The sequence below is a fragment of the Camelus dromedarius genome, chromosome 11 (genome assembly GCF_036321535.1).
Source record: "Camelus dromedarius isolate mCamDro1 chromosome 11, mCamDro1.pat, whole genome shotgun sequence".
Lineage (NCBI taxonomy): Eukaryota > Metazoa > Chordata > Mammalia > Artiodactyla > Camelidae > Camelus > Camelus dromedarius.
Genome location: NC_087446.1, coordinates 39,518,046 through 39,532,359, shown reverse-complemented (window position 1 = coordinate 39,532,359; position 14,314 = coordinate 39,518,046). Strand labels below are relative to the sequence as shown.

General features: G+C 34.0%; 1 protein-coding gene across 5 annotated transcripts in view; it reads right to left on the bottom strand.

Moving 5' to 3' along the window:
- Positions 1-14,314, bottom strand: part of RIC8B (RIC8 guanine nucleotide exchange factor B) — a 97,526-nt gene that overhangs the window by 51,500 nt on the left and 31,712 nt on the right. For all 5 annotated transcript variants that reach the window (XR_010383200.1, XR_838418.3, XR_838419.3 and 2 more), the window contains exon 4: positions 6,716-6,810. Coding sequence is in view for 2 of the 5 variants with exons in the window: in XM_010996459.3 (XP_010994761.1) it covers positions 6,716-6,810 (95 nt within the window). In the remaining 3 variants the exon portion in view is untranslated. The remainder of the gene's footprint in view (positions 1-6,715; positions 6,811-14,314) is intronic.

The following is a 14,314-nucleotide window of genomic DNA, read 5'->3' as shown; positions in this document are numbered from 1 at the left end:
GAAAATAGCATAAGGGACCTATGGGATAATATAAAGTGTCCCAATCTTCACATAATAGGGGTCCCAGAAGGAGAAGAAAGATCAAAGGGGATTGAAAAGGTTTTTGAAGAAATCATGACTGAAAACTTCCCAAACTTAAAGAAGGAATCAGATATCCAAGTACAGGAAGCTCAGAGGGTCCCAAACAGGAAGAACCCAAATAGACCCACACCAAGACATATCATAATCAAGATGGCCAGAGTCAAGGATAAAGAAATGATTCTAAAGGCAGCAAGAGAAAAGCAAAGAGTAAGTTACAAGGGAACCCCCATAAGGCTCTCAGCTGATTTCTCTACACAAACACTACAGGCCAGAAGGGAGTGGCAAGATATATTCAAAGCCCTGAATGAAAAAAAGATGCAGCCTAGGATCCTTTATCCAGCAAGGCTATCCTTGAGGATAGAAGGAGAAATAAAGAGTTTCACAGACAAAAAAAAGCTTCAGGAGTTTAGCAACACTAAACCCATGCTAAAAGAAATATTGAAAGGGCTATTCTAAATAGAAAAGCAGCAGGATGCTACAGAAATGAGAAACACACAACTGGAAAGGTGATAACTCATGAATTACAAATAAAGTAAACATGAAATTATAAAAGAAGACATACAAATCACTGAGAGTGGGAGAGGGAGGCAAGGAAATATAGAATATTTTTTTTTCTTTTTAAATTTTTTTTAACAGTAGGATGGGTTTGAGATCATGTTACTATCAGTTTAATAAAAACAGTTATAGTAATGGGTTGATAGATTTACAAAAAAGGGTAACCACAAGCCAAAAATTTACAAAGGAGTCACAAAAATTAAATAAAATCCATGATAATACAAAGGAAAATTACCAAACCACAAAAGGAAGAAGAAAGGAACAAAGAGGATATACCAATTCAACTGCAAAGATTAAGTTCAAAATGGCAATAAACACACATCTATCATTAATTACTGTAAATGTTAATGGACTAAGTGCTCCAGTCAAAAGACACAGAGTGGCAGACTGGATAATAAAGCAAGAACCTTCAATATGCTGCATACAAGAGACCCACTTTAGGGAGAAGGACACACATAGATTGAGAGTGAAAGGATGGAAAAGGATATTCCATGCAAATGGAAAAGCCAAAAAAGCAGGTGTTGCAGTACTGATTTCAGACAAAATAGACTTTAAAACAAAGGCCATAAAGAAAGATAAAGAAGGACATTTTATAATGATTAAAGGAGTGATACATGATGAGGATATTACACTCGTTAATATATATGCACCCAATATAGGAGCACCTAAGTACACACAAGAATTACTAACAGAGATAAAAGGGGATATTGATGGGAATACAATCATAGTTGGAGATTTTAACACTGCATTAACATCACTAGACAGATCTTCCAGACAGAAAATAAACAAGGCAACAGAGAAATTAAATACTACAATAGAAAAACTAGATTTGGTGGATATTTTCAGAGCATTACACCCCCCAAAAATAGGATATACATTCTTTTCAAGTGCACATGGAACATTTTCCAGGATCGATCATGTACTTGGGCACAAAAGAAACCTCAACAATTTTAAGAAGATAGAAATTATCTCAAGCATCTTTACTGAACACAATGCCATGAAACTGGAAATCAACAACAGAGAAACAAAGGAGAAAAAAAGGAAAGCATGGAGATTAAACAATATGTTATTGAAAAAACAATGGATCAATGAGGAAATCAAAGCTGAAATCAAAAAATACCTTGAGACAAATGAGAATGAAAGCACAACCACTCAAAACCTACGGGACACAGCAAAGGCAGTGCTAAGAGGGAAGTTTATAGCGATACAGGCCTTCCTCAAAAAAGAACAATCTCAAATAAACAATTTAACCCACCACCTGAATGAATTAGAAAAAGAAGAACAAAAATCCCCAAAAAGCAGCAGAAGGAAGGAAATAATAAAGATCAGAGAGGAATTAAATACAACAGAGATTAACAAGACCATAGAAAAAATCAACCAAACCAAAAGCTGGTTTTTTGAAAAAGTAAATAAAATCGACAAACCTCTGGCCAAACTCACAAAGAAAAAAGAGAGAGCACAAATTAGCAAAATAAGAAAGGAAAATGGAGAAATTACAACAAACAAAATAGAAATACAGAATATCATACGAGAATATTATGAAAAACTATATGGAACCAAACTGGATAACCTAGAGGAGATGGACAAGTTTCTGGAAACATACTGTCCACCAAAACTGAATCAAGAAGAATCTGAACACTTGAACAATCCGATCACTAGAAAGGAAATAGAAATAGCAATTAAAAACCTCCCTACAAATAAAAGTCCAGGACCGGACGGCTTCACCGGGGAATTCTACCAAACATACAAAGAAGAACTCATACCAGTCCTTCTCAAACTCTTCCAGACGATTGAAAAGGAGGGATTACTCCCAAACTCATTCTATGAAGCCACCATCACCCTGATACCAAACCAGGCAAAGACACTACAAAAAAAGAGAATTATAGGCCAATATCATGGATGAACATAGACGCCAAAATCCTCACCAAAATTTTAGCAAATAGAATCCAACAACACATAAAAAAGATTATACATCATGACCAAGTGGGGTTCATCCCAGGGACACAAGGCTGGTTCAACATACTCAAATCAATCAGTGTAATACATCACATCAACAAGAGAAAGGACAAAAACCACATGATCATCTCAATCGATGCAGAAAAAGCATTTGATAAAATTCAACACCCATTTATGATAAAAACTCTCGCCAAAGTGGGTATAGAGGGAACATATCTCAACATAATAAAAGCTATATATGACAGACCTACAGCCAGCATAGTACTCAACAGTGAAAAACTCAAAAGCTTCCCACTAAAATCTGGGACAAGACAAGGATGCCCACTATCACCACTCCTATTCAACATAGTCCTGGAAGTCCTAGCCACAGCAGTCAGGCAAGAGAAAGAAATAAAAGGGATCCAAATTGGAAAAGAGGTAAAAGTGTCATTATATGCTGATGACATGTTACTATATATAGAAAACCCTAAAAGGTCCACACAAAAGCTACTAGAGCTGATTGAAGAATTCAGCAAGGTAGCAGGTTACAAAATTAACGTTCAAAAATCAGTTGCATTTCTTTACACTAACGATAAATCAACAGAAGAAGAAAGTAAAGAAACAATCCCCTTTAAAATAGCATCCAAAGTAATAAAATATCTGGGAATAAATCTAACCAAGGAGGTGAAAGAATTATACACAGAAAACTATAAACCATTGATGAAGGAAATTAAAGAAGACTTTAAAAAATGGAAAGATATCCCATGCTTCTGGATTGGAAGAATCAATATTGTTAAAATGGTCACACTGCCCAAGGCAATCTTCAGATTTAATGCAATCCCTATCAAATTACCCAGGACATATTTCACAGAACTAGAAAAAATCATAATAAAATTCATATGGAACCATCAAAGACCTAGAATTGCCAAAGCATTACTGAAGAGAAAGAAAGAGGCTGGAGGAATAACTCTCCCAGACTTCAGACAATACTATAGAGCTACAGTCATCAAGACAGCATGGTATTGGTACCAAAACAGACATATAGACCAATGGAACAGAATAGAGAGCCCAGAAATGAACCCACAAACTTTTGGTCAACTCATCTTTGACAAAGGAGGCAAGAATATACATTGGAATAAAGACAGTCTCTTCAGCAAATGGTGTTGGGAAAACTGGACAGCAGCATGTAAAACAATGAAGCTAGAAAACTCCCTTACACCATATACAAAAATCAACTCAAAATGGATTAAAGACTTAAACATAAGACAAGATACAATAAACCTCCTAGAGGAAAACATAGGCAAAACATTATCTGACATACATTTCAAAAATTTTCTCCTAGAAGAAATAAAAGCAAGAATAAACAAATGGGACCTAATGAAACTTACAAGCTTCTGCACAGCAAAGGAAACCAGAAATAAAACAAGAAGAAAACCTACGGAATGGGAGAAAATTTTTGCAAGTGAAACCGACAAAGGCTTATCTCCAGAATATATAAGCAGCTCATACGACTAAATAAGAAAAAAATAAACAACCCAATCCAAAAATGGGCAGAAGACCTAAACAAGCAATTCTCCAAGGAAGACATACAAATGATCAAAAAGCACATGAAAAAATGCTCAATATCACTAATTATCAGAGAAATGCAAATCAAAACTACAATGAGGTATCACCTCACACCAGTCAGAATGGCCGTCATTCAAAAATCCACAAATGACAAATGCTGGAGAGGCAGTGGAGAAAGGGGAACCCTCCTACACTGCTGGTGGGAATGCAGTTTGGTGCAGCCACTATGGAAAACAGTGTGGAGATTCCTCAAAAGACTAGGAATAGACTTACCATATGACCCAGGAATCCCACTCCTGGGCTTGTATCCAGAAGGAAATCTACTTCAGGATGACACCTGCACCCCAATGTTCATAGCAGCACTATTTACAATAGCCAAAACATGGAAACAGCCTAAATGTCCATCAACAGGTGACTGGATAAAGAAGATGTGGTATATTTATACAATGGAATACTACTCAGCCATAAAAACCGACAACATAATGCCATTTGCAGCAACATGGATGCTCCTGGAGAATGTCATTCTAAGTGAAGTAAGCCAGAAAGAGAAAGAAAAATACCATATGAGATCGCTCGTATGTGGAATCTAAAAAACAAAAACATAAACAAACAAACAAACAAAAACAAAGCGTAAATAAAGGACAGAAATAGACTCACAGACAGAGAATACAGACTTGTGGTTACCAGAGGGGTGGAGGGTGGGAAGGGATAGACTGGGATTTCAAAATTGTACAATAGACTACACTGTATAGCACAGGGAAATATACACAAAATGTTATGATAACTCACAGAGAAAAAAATGTGACAATGAGTGTGTATATGTCCATGAATAACTGAAAAATTGTGCTGAACACTGGAATTTGACACAACATTGTAAAATGATTATAAATCAATAAAAAATGTTAAAAAAGTAAATTTAGAGAAAAATATCTTTAAAATTTATTGAAGAAAAATATTTAAAGTAGATATCATCAGAAAGGAAAATAAAGAAATCTGATTACTTTTTAAAAAATCTGATTTTTAAAACCTGTATACACTTTTGCTTTCTTTTGTGTACTGTGTTAAAATATTAAATCCATTCTTCAGAGAAATCCTTAGCAATGTTTTGTAACTAGTGTAATAATTCTTATCAAGACACTTTTATCTCACATCCTTGTTTTGAATGCCATTTTACTTGTGATACCTAATTCCCTGTGCCCTACCCCACCCCCAAATCATTTTACACCTGGACTTATAAACCCATTTTCTATTAGTTTTAGCATCTAGATTTCTAGTGAGTATCTAGGTTTCTCTTGATTATGAAAAAAAACTAGTGAGACAAAATGCTTAAAATCTTCTTAGAGGATATGATTTATTGCAGTTAATCAGATCATTTTTAAGGCACTGTCTCAAGAAAATTAAAGGAACTTTTGATCTATAGCTGCAGGAAAAAGTACACTTTTTAATTTTGAAGAAAATCTTTTGAAGGCTTGCAGGGCAGAGTACATAAAGATAACCTACTAACAAACTCAGTACAATATCAAATAATGAATTGACAATCATAACTAAAACAATATGGAAATAACTAAAAAAGAACAAGGGTATGTTTCATTTTATACTCTAGTTGTATTCCTATGAAGTTTTATGTAAGCCATATTTTGGAAAACAGAATATTGTAAATGCTTGAAAGGTAATTTCTACTATTAGAAGAACCCAATTTTAAATTTATTTGTAAGGACTTAATGCCAAAGTTATTTGTTTGCAGATTTGAATTTATTGGAATTGTTTAAAATGCCATTTGTATTTATATAGAATAAAGCACAAAGAGCAATCTTATGTTAAGGTCAGAGGTCTTGTTACTACAAATCTGACAGAAAATAGAAAGTAAGAGAACTAGAAAAATAAATGAATACTTCTTTAGTTGTTCTCAGAGAATGATAATTTTTAACAGCAGTCCATTAGTTGCTCTAACAAGCAAGTCACAAAGCTTGAACTTTTTTTTATATATTACTTGAGACTGTCACCCAATTCTTGTAATAAGTTTAAAAAATTTAATTAATGTTGCTTAAGATATACTTTTTGGTAAATACTCTTACAATGAAATTAGTGAGAATATTAGTTTAAGAGTAGTAATTAAAATTGACTCTAAACCCTTTCACTTATTACAGTTGTGTGATCTTGGAGAAATTGCTTGATTTTTCTATGCTTGTTTCATCATGTATTGAAAGGGAAAAATAGTACCTACCTCATAAGGTTGGTGTGATGATTAAAAGAAGTTAATCTTTATAAAACACTTAGCATAATGTCATACACAGTATTCAATAATTGTGCAATACTATTATTAGCATTGTTCTGGGTTTTATAATTGAATGCAACAAATGACAAATTCTCTTTTCTTGTTTGGGCTCAATGTAACAAACAGAAGAGGACAGAACGAAAATTTCTCATCAGGGCATAGCAATGATTTCCAACCTACCAGGTACCTGATTCATGGTCCTACTTTTACTTTCTTGTGCTTATAACAATTAAAGTTAGATGTATAAAAACAATATGAACTGATTATGTCTTTCTTTGAGATATCAATACAGAGGCTACCTACCTGTGTAGCTCTTCTGTTTTTTCTTCAGTTGGACCTACGATTAGTAAACAATGGCGAAGGACAGCTGCCATGACACGAAACTGATGAGAATCACTCTATGGCAAATAAAAGAGAGGAGAGGAAAAATTGGGGATTGAATGAATGCCTTAATGAAGGAGTCTGGTGCATGACTACATCCCTGGGAGTTGTCTTATGGCCCATCTGACCCCCAAAACAGTTATTTTTATGCTATACATAACAGAAGTCAGGATAGTCTAGGAAGAATTCCCAAGGTAATAACACTAAGTGAATAGTCGTCTCATATGAACAGCTTACAGCCATCACCAGAAATGGCTGAAACCAGAAGTTGTTGATCTAGCTACTCCCTTACAACATGTCAAACAAAGACAAACATGATCAGCACCCATATATTACCTACTCTGTTCAACCTTATCATAAGATTCAATTCAACTAGGGATCTTCTCCATTTCCACAAAGTCCAGATTCTTTTGTCTGATAGAATACCATTCTAGTTTATGAGCCATTATAAAAATTCAAACAGATATAATGCTATCAGATATTTTAGAAGCGGGTTGTACACCCTTAATAAAAATATCTTACTGCTTAACTTTCAAAAACAATGGATTAAAATCTATAATCTATCAACTTCATTTTAATGAATCTTTTTAATCTCCTTGTTTCCCCAAATCTTGCTCCCAAGTTCCTCCAAAGCAACCAGTGAGTGATGAAAAACAAGCAATCCAAGTTTAATCTGTTTTTCCAATGTTTACTCATTGGTAGTGGTACTAAGACACATAGAGAGTCAGAAGGAAGGCAAGTAAGAGGAAATAGGCTAAGCTCTGCATAGTCACCTAGTTTACTTCCTCATTTTTAGTGAGATCTTGGGCCACTACAATTTGTTTAATCATCTGCATTAAGGTTGTACTTCTCTTCTTCCAGATTTTTAGTAATTAAGACATGAAATTACGATAATTATCTATCATAATCAGCTCCTAGATATGATATATTTCAGTATGGCTCCAATTACGTCAAAAACTATTAAAATGTTTTAAAGCTTTATTATATATATAATTGATTTCAAGACTATGTAAAGTAAAATATATTTATACATTATACATATATATCCTATATTCATATAATTCAGCTTTTCTAGGAAGAAGACATCATTCAAAATCTAATAAACAATAATAGCACAGTTTCAATTATTTATAATGTAGATGATAGTATTTTAAAATAACACCATCATGCGTAGATTTGGAACAGATGAAGATCTCTGTAGCATAACAGAAAAAGCACTGCACTTGGAGTCAAGAGTCTAGAATTTAGGCAAGTCATATAGCTTCTCTGAGCCAGTTTCCCCACATGCATCTCCACAAACATGAGATTGTTAGAGTTATAAAAGGGTTAAATTAAAGATGATACAAATCAAAGTACTTAGTACTTTCAATGAAATATTTGAGGGTGAGGGGAAGGATGAGGGAGGAGGGAAACAAAAGGTTAAGACTGATAGAGCTGAAATTAGTGGGGAGGTGGGACGGGTGGAATGCTAGAAACACTAAGACTGGAAGGGTTGGAATGAATGCTGTTCCATTTGCCATTCACCTTCAAATACCTGATTCAAAATTCTCTAATATGTCAATACACTTTTACATACCCCACATTACATGAAGCACACTGAAAAGCATGTGAAATTCATCTATTACTTAACCCTTAATAAGATCATATTTTCCTTGGTTTTGAAAATTAACTAGGAATATACTTCCTTTTAAACTAGATTCTCCTTTATTTGAAGTATCACATTCTTATGCTGATGTTGGTCTCTCCACTATCTGCAACTGCGAATGAAAATCCTACTTCTTTCCATCCCCTTTCCTCCTGTCCCAATTTTCCTAACACCACTTCCCAAGTTGTACCCTACGTCTGCATGTCATCTTTTACTGTAAATCTACTAAATCTTATTTCTCTACTCAAAACAACTATTGAATTCCCTGAATTGTTTGTCTACTTTTGGCATCACTGATTCCTTTTCATTTTCCAAGTCTCAGCTAAAATATCTTCTCAGAGAAGCCTCTTCTTGACCACCTTAGCTAAGATTCCTTCCTTCATTATTTTCTATCATTGTATTTTGTTATGATTTCTTTCATGAAATCATAATCTGTAATTCCATATTCACTTATATACTAGCATATGTATTGTTTTCTCCTTTCATCTATTACCATCACAAGTTTAGAGGGCATGTGTTTAATAAATGTTTAATAATTTTTAATGTAAATGGTAAGTAAAACAAACAAAAAAGTGCTCAAAAGTGTACATATAGCTAGATAAATTTTCACAAAATGAGCACATTCATATAAGCAGCATGAAAATAAAGTAATGCCAAGATTAAGCCTCATGGCCCCTTCAACTGACAACTTCCAGCTCTTCAAGTGTAATTCTTTTTTTTTTTTTAAGGGTTTTTTTTGGGGGGGGGGATGTAATTAGGTTTATTTATTTATTTTTAGAGGAGGTACTGGGGATTGAACACAAGACCTTGTGCATGGTAAGCATGCACTCTATCACTTGAGCCATACCCTCCCCCCTCTTCAAGTGTAATTCTAATGTTTAACATTGTGGGTTAATGATTTCTGTTGTCACAAATTCTATATGAATGGAACCATAAAATATGGACCCTTCTGTATCTGGTTGTGATATTCACCCATGTTGTTGTGTGTAGGTGCAGTTTCTTCATTTTAATTGTTTGAGAGCAGTGCTATTTGAAGTGCTGTTTGTGGCCCATACTGGTCTGCACCTTGTTTGCCACTGATCTGTAATACCATGAGTACAAAAGGTACGCTTGAACATTTATAAACTTTTCAAGCAGTGTGACATTGTGTGTAATATTGTATTATACAAGACTTTCGTTCTGACAGCTAGGGAAGGAGCTCTGGTTCCTCACAGTTAAGAAAGCATTGCTGCATACAATAAGTATATTACAAATCACTTACCTAGCCTCCTCTTGATGGACACATGGGTTGTTTCCAGTTTTGGGCTATACTGAAGAGTGCTGCTATGAACATATTTTTATACATGTCATTTGGTATGCTGGGTCACAGGACATATACATATGTCAAACTTTAAAAGGTACAGCCCAATTAAAAAAAATATATATATATACAAAAAAAATAATTAAAAGTTACAGCCAGTGTTTCAAAGTGTTTTATACCAATTTACAGTCCCACCAGTTGCTCTACAGCTGTGTCAGCACTTGGAATTATCAGCCTTTTAAATGTGTCATTCTCGTGGGTGTGCCACGGTTCTATTATGAATTTTCCTTAATAAAGTTGAACATGTTTTCATGTCTATTGGTCATTTGGATAGCTCTTTTGTGAAGTGTCTGTTCAAGCCTTTTGCATGTTTTTCTATAGGGCTGACTGACTTTATTTGTAGGATTTTTAAATGTATTCTGGGTAGAGTCCTTTACTGCATATAGTGTTACAAATATCTTCCATTTGGTGGCCTGATTTTTTTTTTTTTTACTTTCTTCTCTTGATGAACTCATTTTAATGAAGACCAGTTTGGCAACACTTCCCTTATGGTTTGATCTTTATTTTGTCCTGTTTTAAAAACCTTTGTCTATTTAAGAAACGTTTGATTTGTTTAAAATAAAGTCATGAAGATAATTTTCTGTTTTCTTCCAAAAGCTTTATTATTTACCTTTTATACTTAAGTCTCATCTACCTCAAATTACTTTTTTCTCAATAGTATAAGGTGGGGATTTAAATTCATTTTTAATTTATTAAAAAGCCCACCTTTCCCCCACTGCACTTCGATGTTACCTGTATTATAAATCAGCTGACTATATATGTGTAGGTTTCTTCTAGACCCTTTATTCTATTAGTCTATGTCTCAATAAATATTTGTTGAATGAGAGCTATCATTTAAGAAGTCTTAACAAAGGTTAGAGTGGCCCCTTTCCTACTGCTGGTTATTCTGCTGGGTGACTTTTCATAAATAATTTAAACTCTTTGATCGTTAGTGTCCTCTTTTGTCAAATAGGGTTAATATTCCTCCTATCTCCCACAGATGCTGGAAAGATTAAATATAACTTTTTTATAAAACAGTATACAATACAGTTTATACAACTGTCATTTACTTGCTTCATGAGATTAGTCTTGATATCTTTAGGGCATCAATATTCTCTCCTCTGAAATCCTACTATCTCCAAAGGTTGAGGAGGAAAAAAAATCTCTAAGACAAAAGGAGGTGGAAGAAAAAGAAAGCAAGCAGGCTTGTTGTGACAGTGGAAATCAAAATGAGATATCACTAAAAGAAAGATAAAAACTCATGAAATTCTTTGGGATCTTTTTATATAGGCTTTGCTTCTTATTTGCAGAATCTACTGCTGTACTATTGCTTTCTTTGCCACAGTGCAAACTGTGGAAGAGTTCCACTTTTGTTTGGTAAAGGTATCAATATTCTCACACGTTTTCATTCAGAGCTTCAACTAACCTAATCAAAACCTGAGAGAAAGTCTGAAGGGAGAATACTTTACACCAAGGAGTCCTAATCTGGTTGTTATCCCAAGGTAGTTCTAACTACTTCAAGAAGGTTTAGGAAACTTGTCCTATGAAAATTCAATTTCAATTCCACAAAAAGCAAAACACAAACAGTTACACACACACAGACACACAAATGCACACACACCCTCTTACCTGGAAATACTGCTATACCTCAGGTAGTATTTCACCCTACATTCTACCTTAGCCTTTTTTTTAACCTCTGCCATAGTTACCTGTCCTACTAAATTGCGTATGTTCAAAAATCTCTGTCTCCTTACAGGCAAACATTCGGTATTTCAACTCTACATCTTTTCCAGCTAGCACGGTGCTGGGCATAAAGTAATAAATGCTTTTTAAAATTAACTTGCAAAAGGAGGTATAATTTATAAAACAGATAGTGTGCTGTATCTCTAAAAAAGTGAGAATCTGCTGCTCTAAACAATGTTATTGAATGTTTTAGGCTTCTAGAGAATTTTTTAAAGTTTTGAAATTTTAAGAGGTATAATAAACTTTCCTTCCTTCCAATCATCTTTGAGGTATTTCTCCCATATATTTCTGCTATAAAAATATCAAACTGTATCATATTTTGTTTTTCATAAAACAAATATTCACTGAACACCTACTCCATGCTAAGTATGTTGCTTAGCAAAACGATTATGCCAGTGAGGTCAGACATACCCTCAAAGATCTAGAATATATGGCATTTGAAGCATGTGGGCTTTATTTTCAAACATACAGAAAATATAAAGAATAGTAAATAATGTAACAAACAGTTGTACATCTGTTTACATGTTTGACCTTCCTATTAAATTGTTAGCTGTTTGAGGGTAGAGATACTTTATATTGCATCTTGTGTACCTAATACAGAACTTTGCACATATTGGGGACTCAACACAGATAGGGAGGAAGGGAGGGAGACAGACTAACACCACATGTGGAAATAAGGCCAGCTACACTTCCTACTGAATGGAGAGGAATCTCCAAATTAATCTGCTGATGGTATCAGTAGCCAGGCAGGAATTAAACACTGAGGCATGAACCTAAAATGAGCAAATGGCACTAAGTTGCTAAACCTCAAGAAAAACCTAGTCGTTAATTTTCTGCTTTTTGATGAACGGTAAATGAGTAGTCATAAAAATACCTACTGAAACAGTTAAAACCAAAACTAAACATTTGTATTTTCTGTTACAATTGAGTTGTGAAATAGGTAAAGATTTTAAAAAGTGAAATGCACAGGGTTTGAAAGGTATAAATTAGCACTATTCTTCTGACAGTCAATCTGGCAATATAAACACATATAAAAACCTAAAAGTTTTGGAAAACCCTTTGGTCCACAGATTTCAGGAATTTATCTGCAAAGATTTTACAACAAGAAAATTCACTATATTGCTATTTAAAACAGTGAACAATTGCAAACAATCCATATGCCTACACATGGGGCATTTGTTAAAGGTTGACAAATCCTACAAAGGAATCATCAAGTATCTTTATACATATACTTACGAGTATCCTTTCATAAAGATTTATCATCTTTAACAAATGGGAGGAGAAAGTGGTTGTAAAAATTTTTTTTTGGTTGCAGAACTTTTTACCCCCCAAATGAAATCTAATTACAACCTAAATTTAAAGAAAAACAGCAACAGCAACAATCAAAGGTGCTCTTTTTAAAGCGAGGGTGAAAACTTGAATTACTCTCTACTCATCCTCAGAGGTCACTCCTAGGAACTTTATGGCTTCAAGGAACACATTTTGTAAACCACTACTCTTCAAGAACATTTATTGTGGGGGAAAAAAAGAGCAAGATTAAAAATGATGGCATTTTTGTAAAAAAAAAACAAACATGTTTACATATTACACAATGAAGAACAGTTAGAAAGATATACATGAAAATTCAAATAGTGCTTATCTTTGAGTGGTGAATTTACAGGTAGGTAACTTGTATTTTTTTACTGCTCATGTTTTTTTTCCTTAAATCTTCTGTAATGTTGTTTAGCATGTATTATTTTCGTAATAAGGAAAATAATACTATTTTTAAATTTATATTTTAAAGTTGGATTCTTCCGCACAGTAAGCTTTCCATATCTCTTGTATTTTAAAGTATTAACAATTCTTTCGGTGCTTGCTCAAATGGAAAAAGATGTCTTTAAATTTGACAATCAAGGAGATATTAAAATTCAGATAAGTGGACTCTTATAGGCAAGTTTCTCTACACCTATAGGTGTAGGTTTTCTCTATGCTAAGTTATGAGTACCTCAGTAAAAAGTACTCTGTGCTCTGATTTCTATGTCTTTTCACATGCTGTTCAATTTCTGGGAAATGTTCTAGCCCCCCATTCTTCAGATGACCGAATCATTCTGTCTTCAGATCTCAGGAGAGACTTTCAGAGGTCTTCTCTGACTATACTAAGCATTCTCAATCATTGTACTGTTTCTCTCCTAGCACTTAACACAATTTGAATTATATATTTGTTTACTTATTACTTGTCTCACCAACAAAACTGAAGTTTGCAGAGACTATGTGTATTATTTGCCAATATATTATGCAACACCCAGCATAATACCTGGCAATTGTTCATAAATGTTTGTTAACTGACTGAATGATTAACTAAATGCTTGCTAAAATTTGAATTTAGAAACTCAAGTGGCTTAAAATAACCTTTCCCACACTCTTGCCTTAATGTGTTGCCTAAATGGGTCTTTGTTTTTAACACTGTTTACAATTTCTGATAACTTCAGTAATAGCCCAGAGTCACATTAACTGGGCACATTTTATAATGGCTGTATCAACTGATTTGTGATGCACAAGATGTCTGCTGAGATGCCTGCTTCAGGACTACTGATCCTTTACCATGTATCCTTTGGAAAATAAACACTCTATAATACAGAATAAAAGTTTGCCACTTCAACGTTTTCTAAAGCTTCTTCAAGTCTTGCTATTAATTATAATGGAAGCACACATCATCTCATGTATATACTGAATTATAAACCCTTTTTGTCAGGAATCTGAACAGTGTGAGCTACTATTTTGGGGCATAATTTAAAAAACAGGGGCTCCAACAATG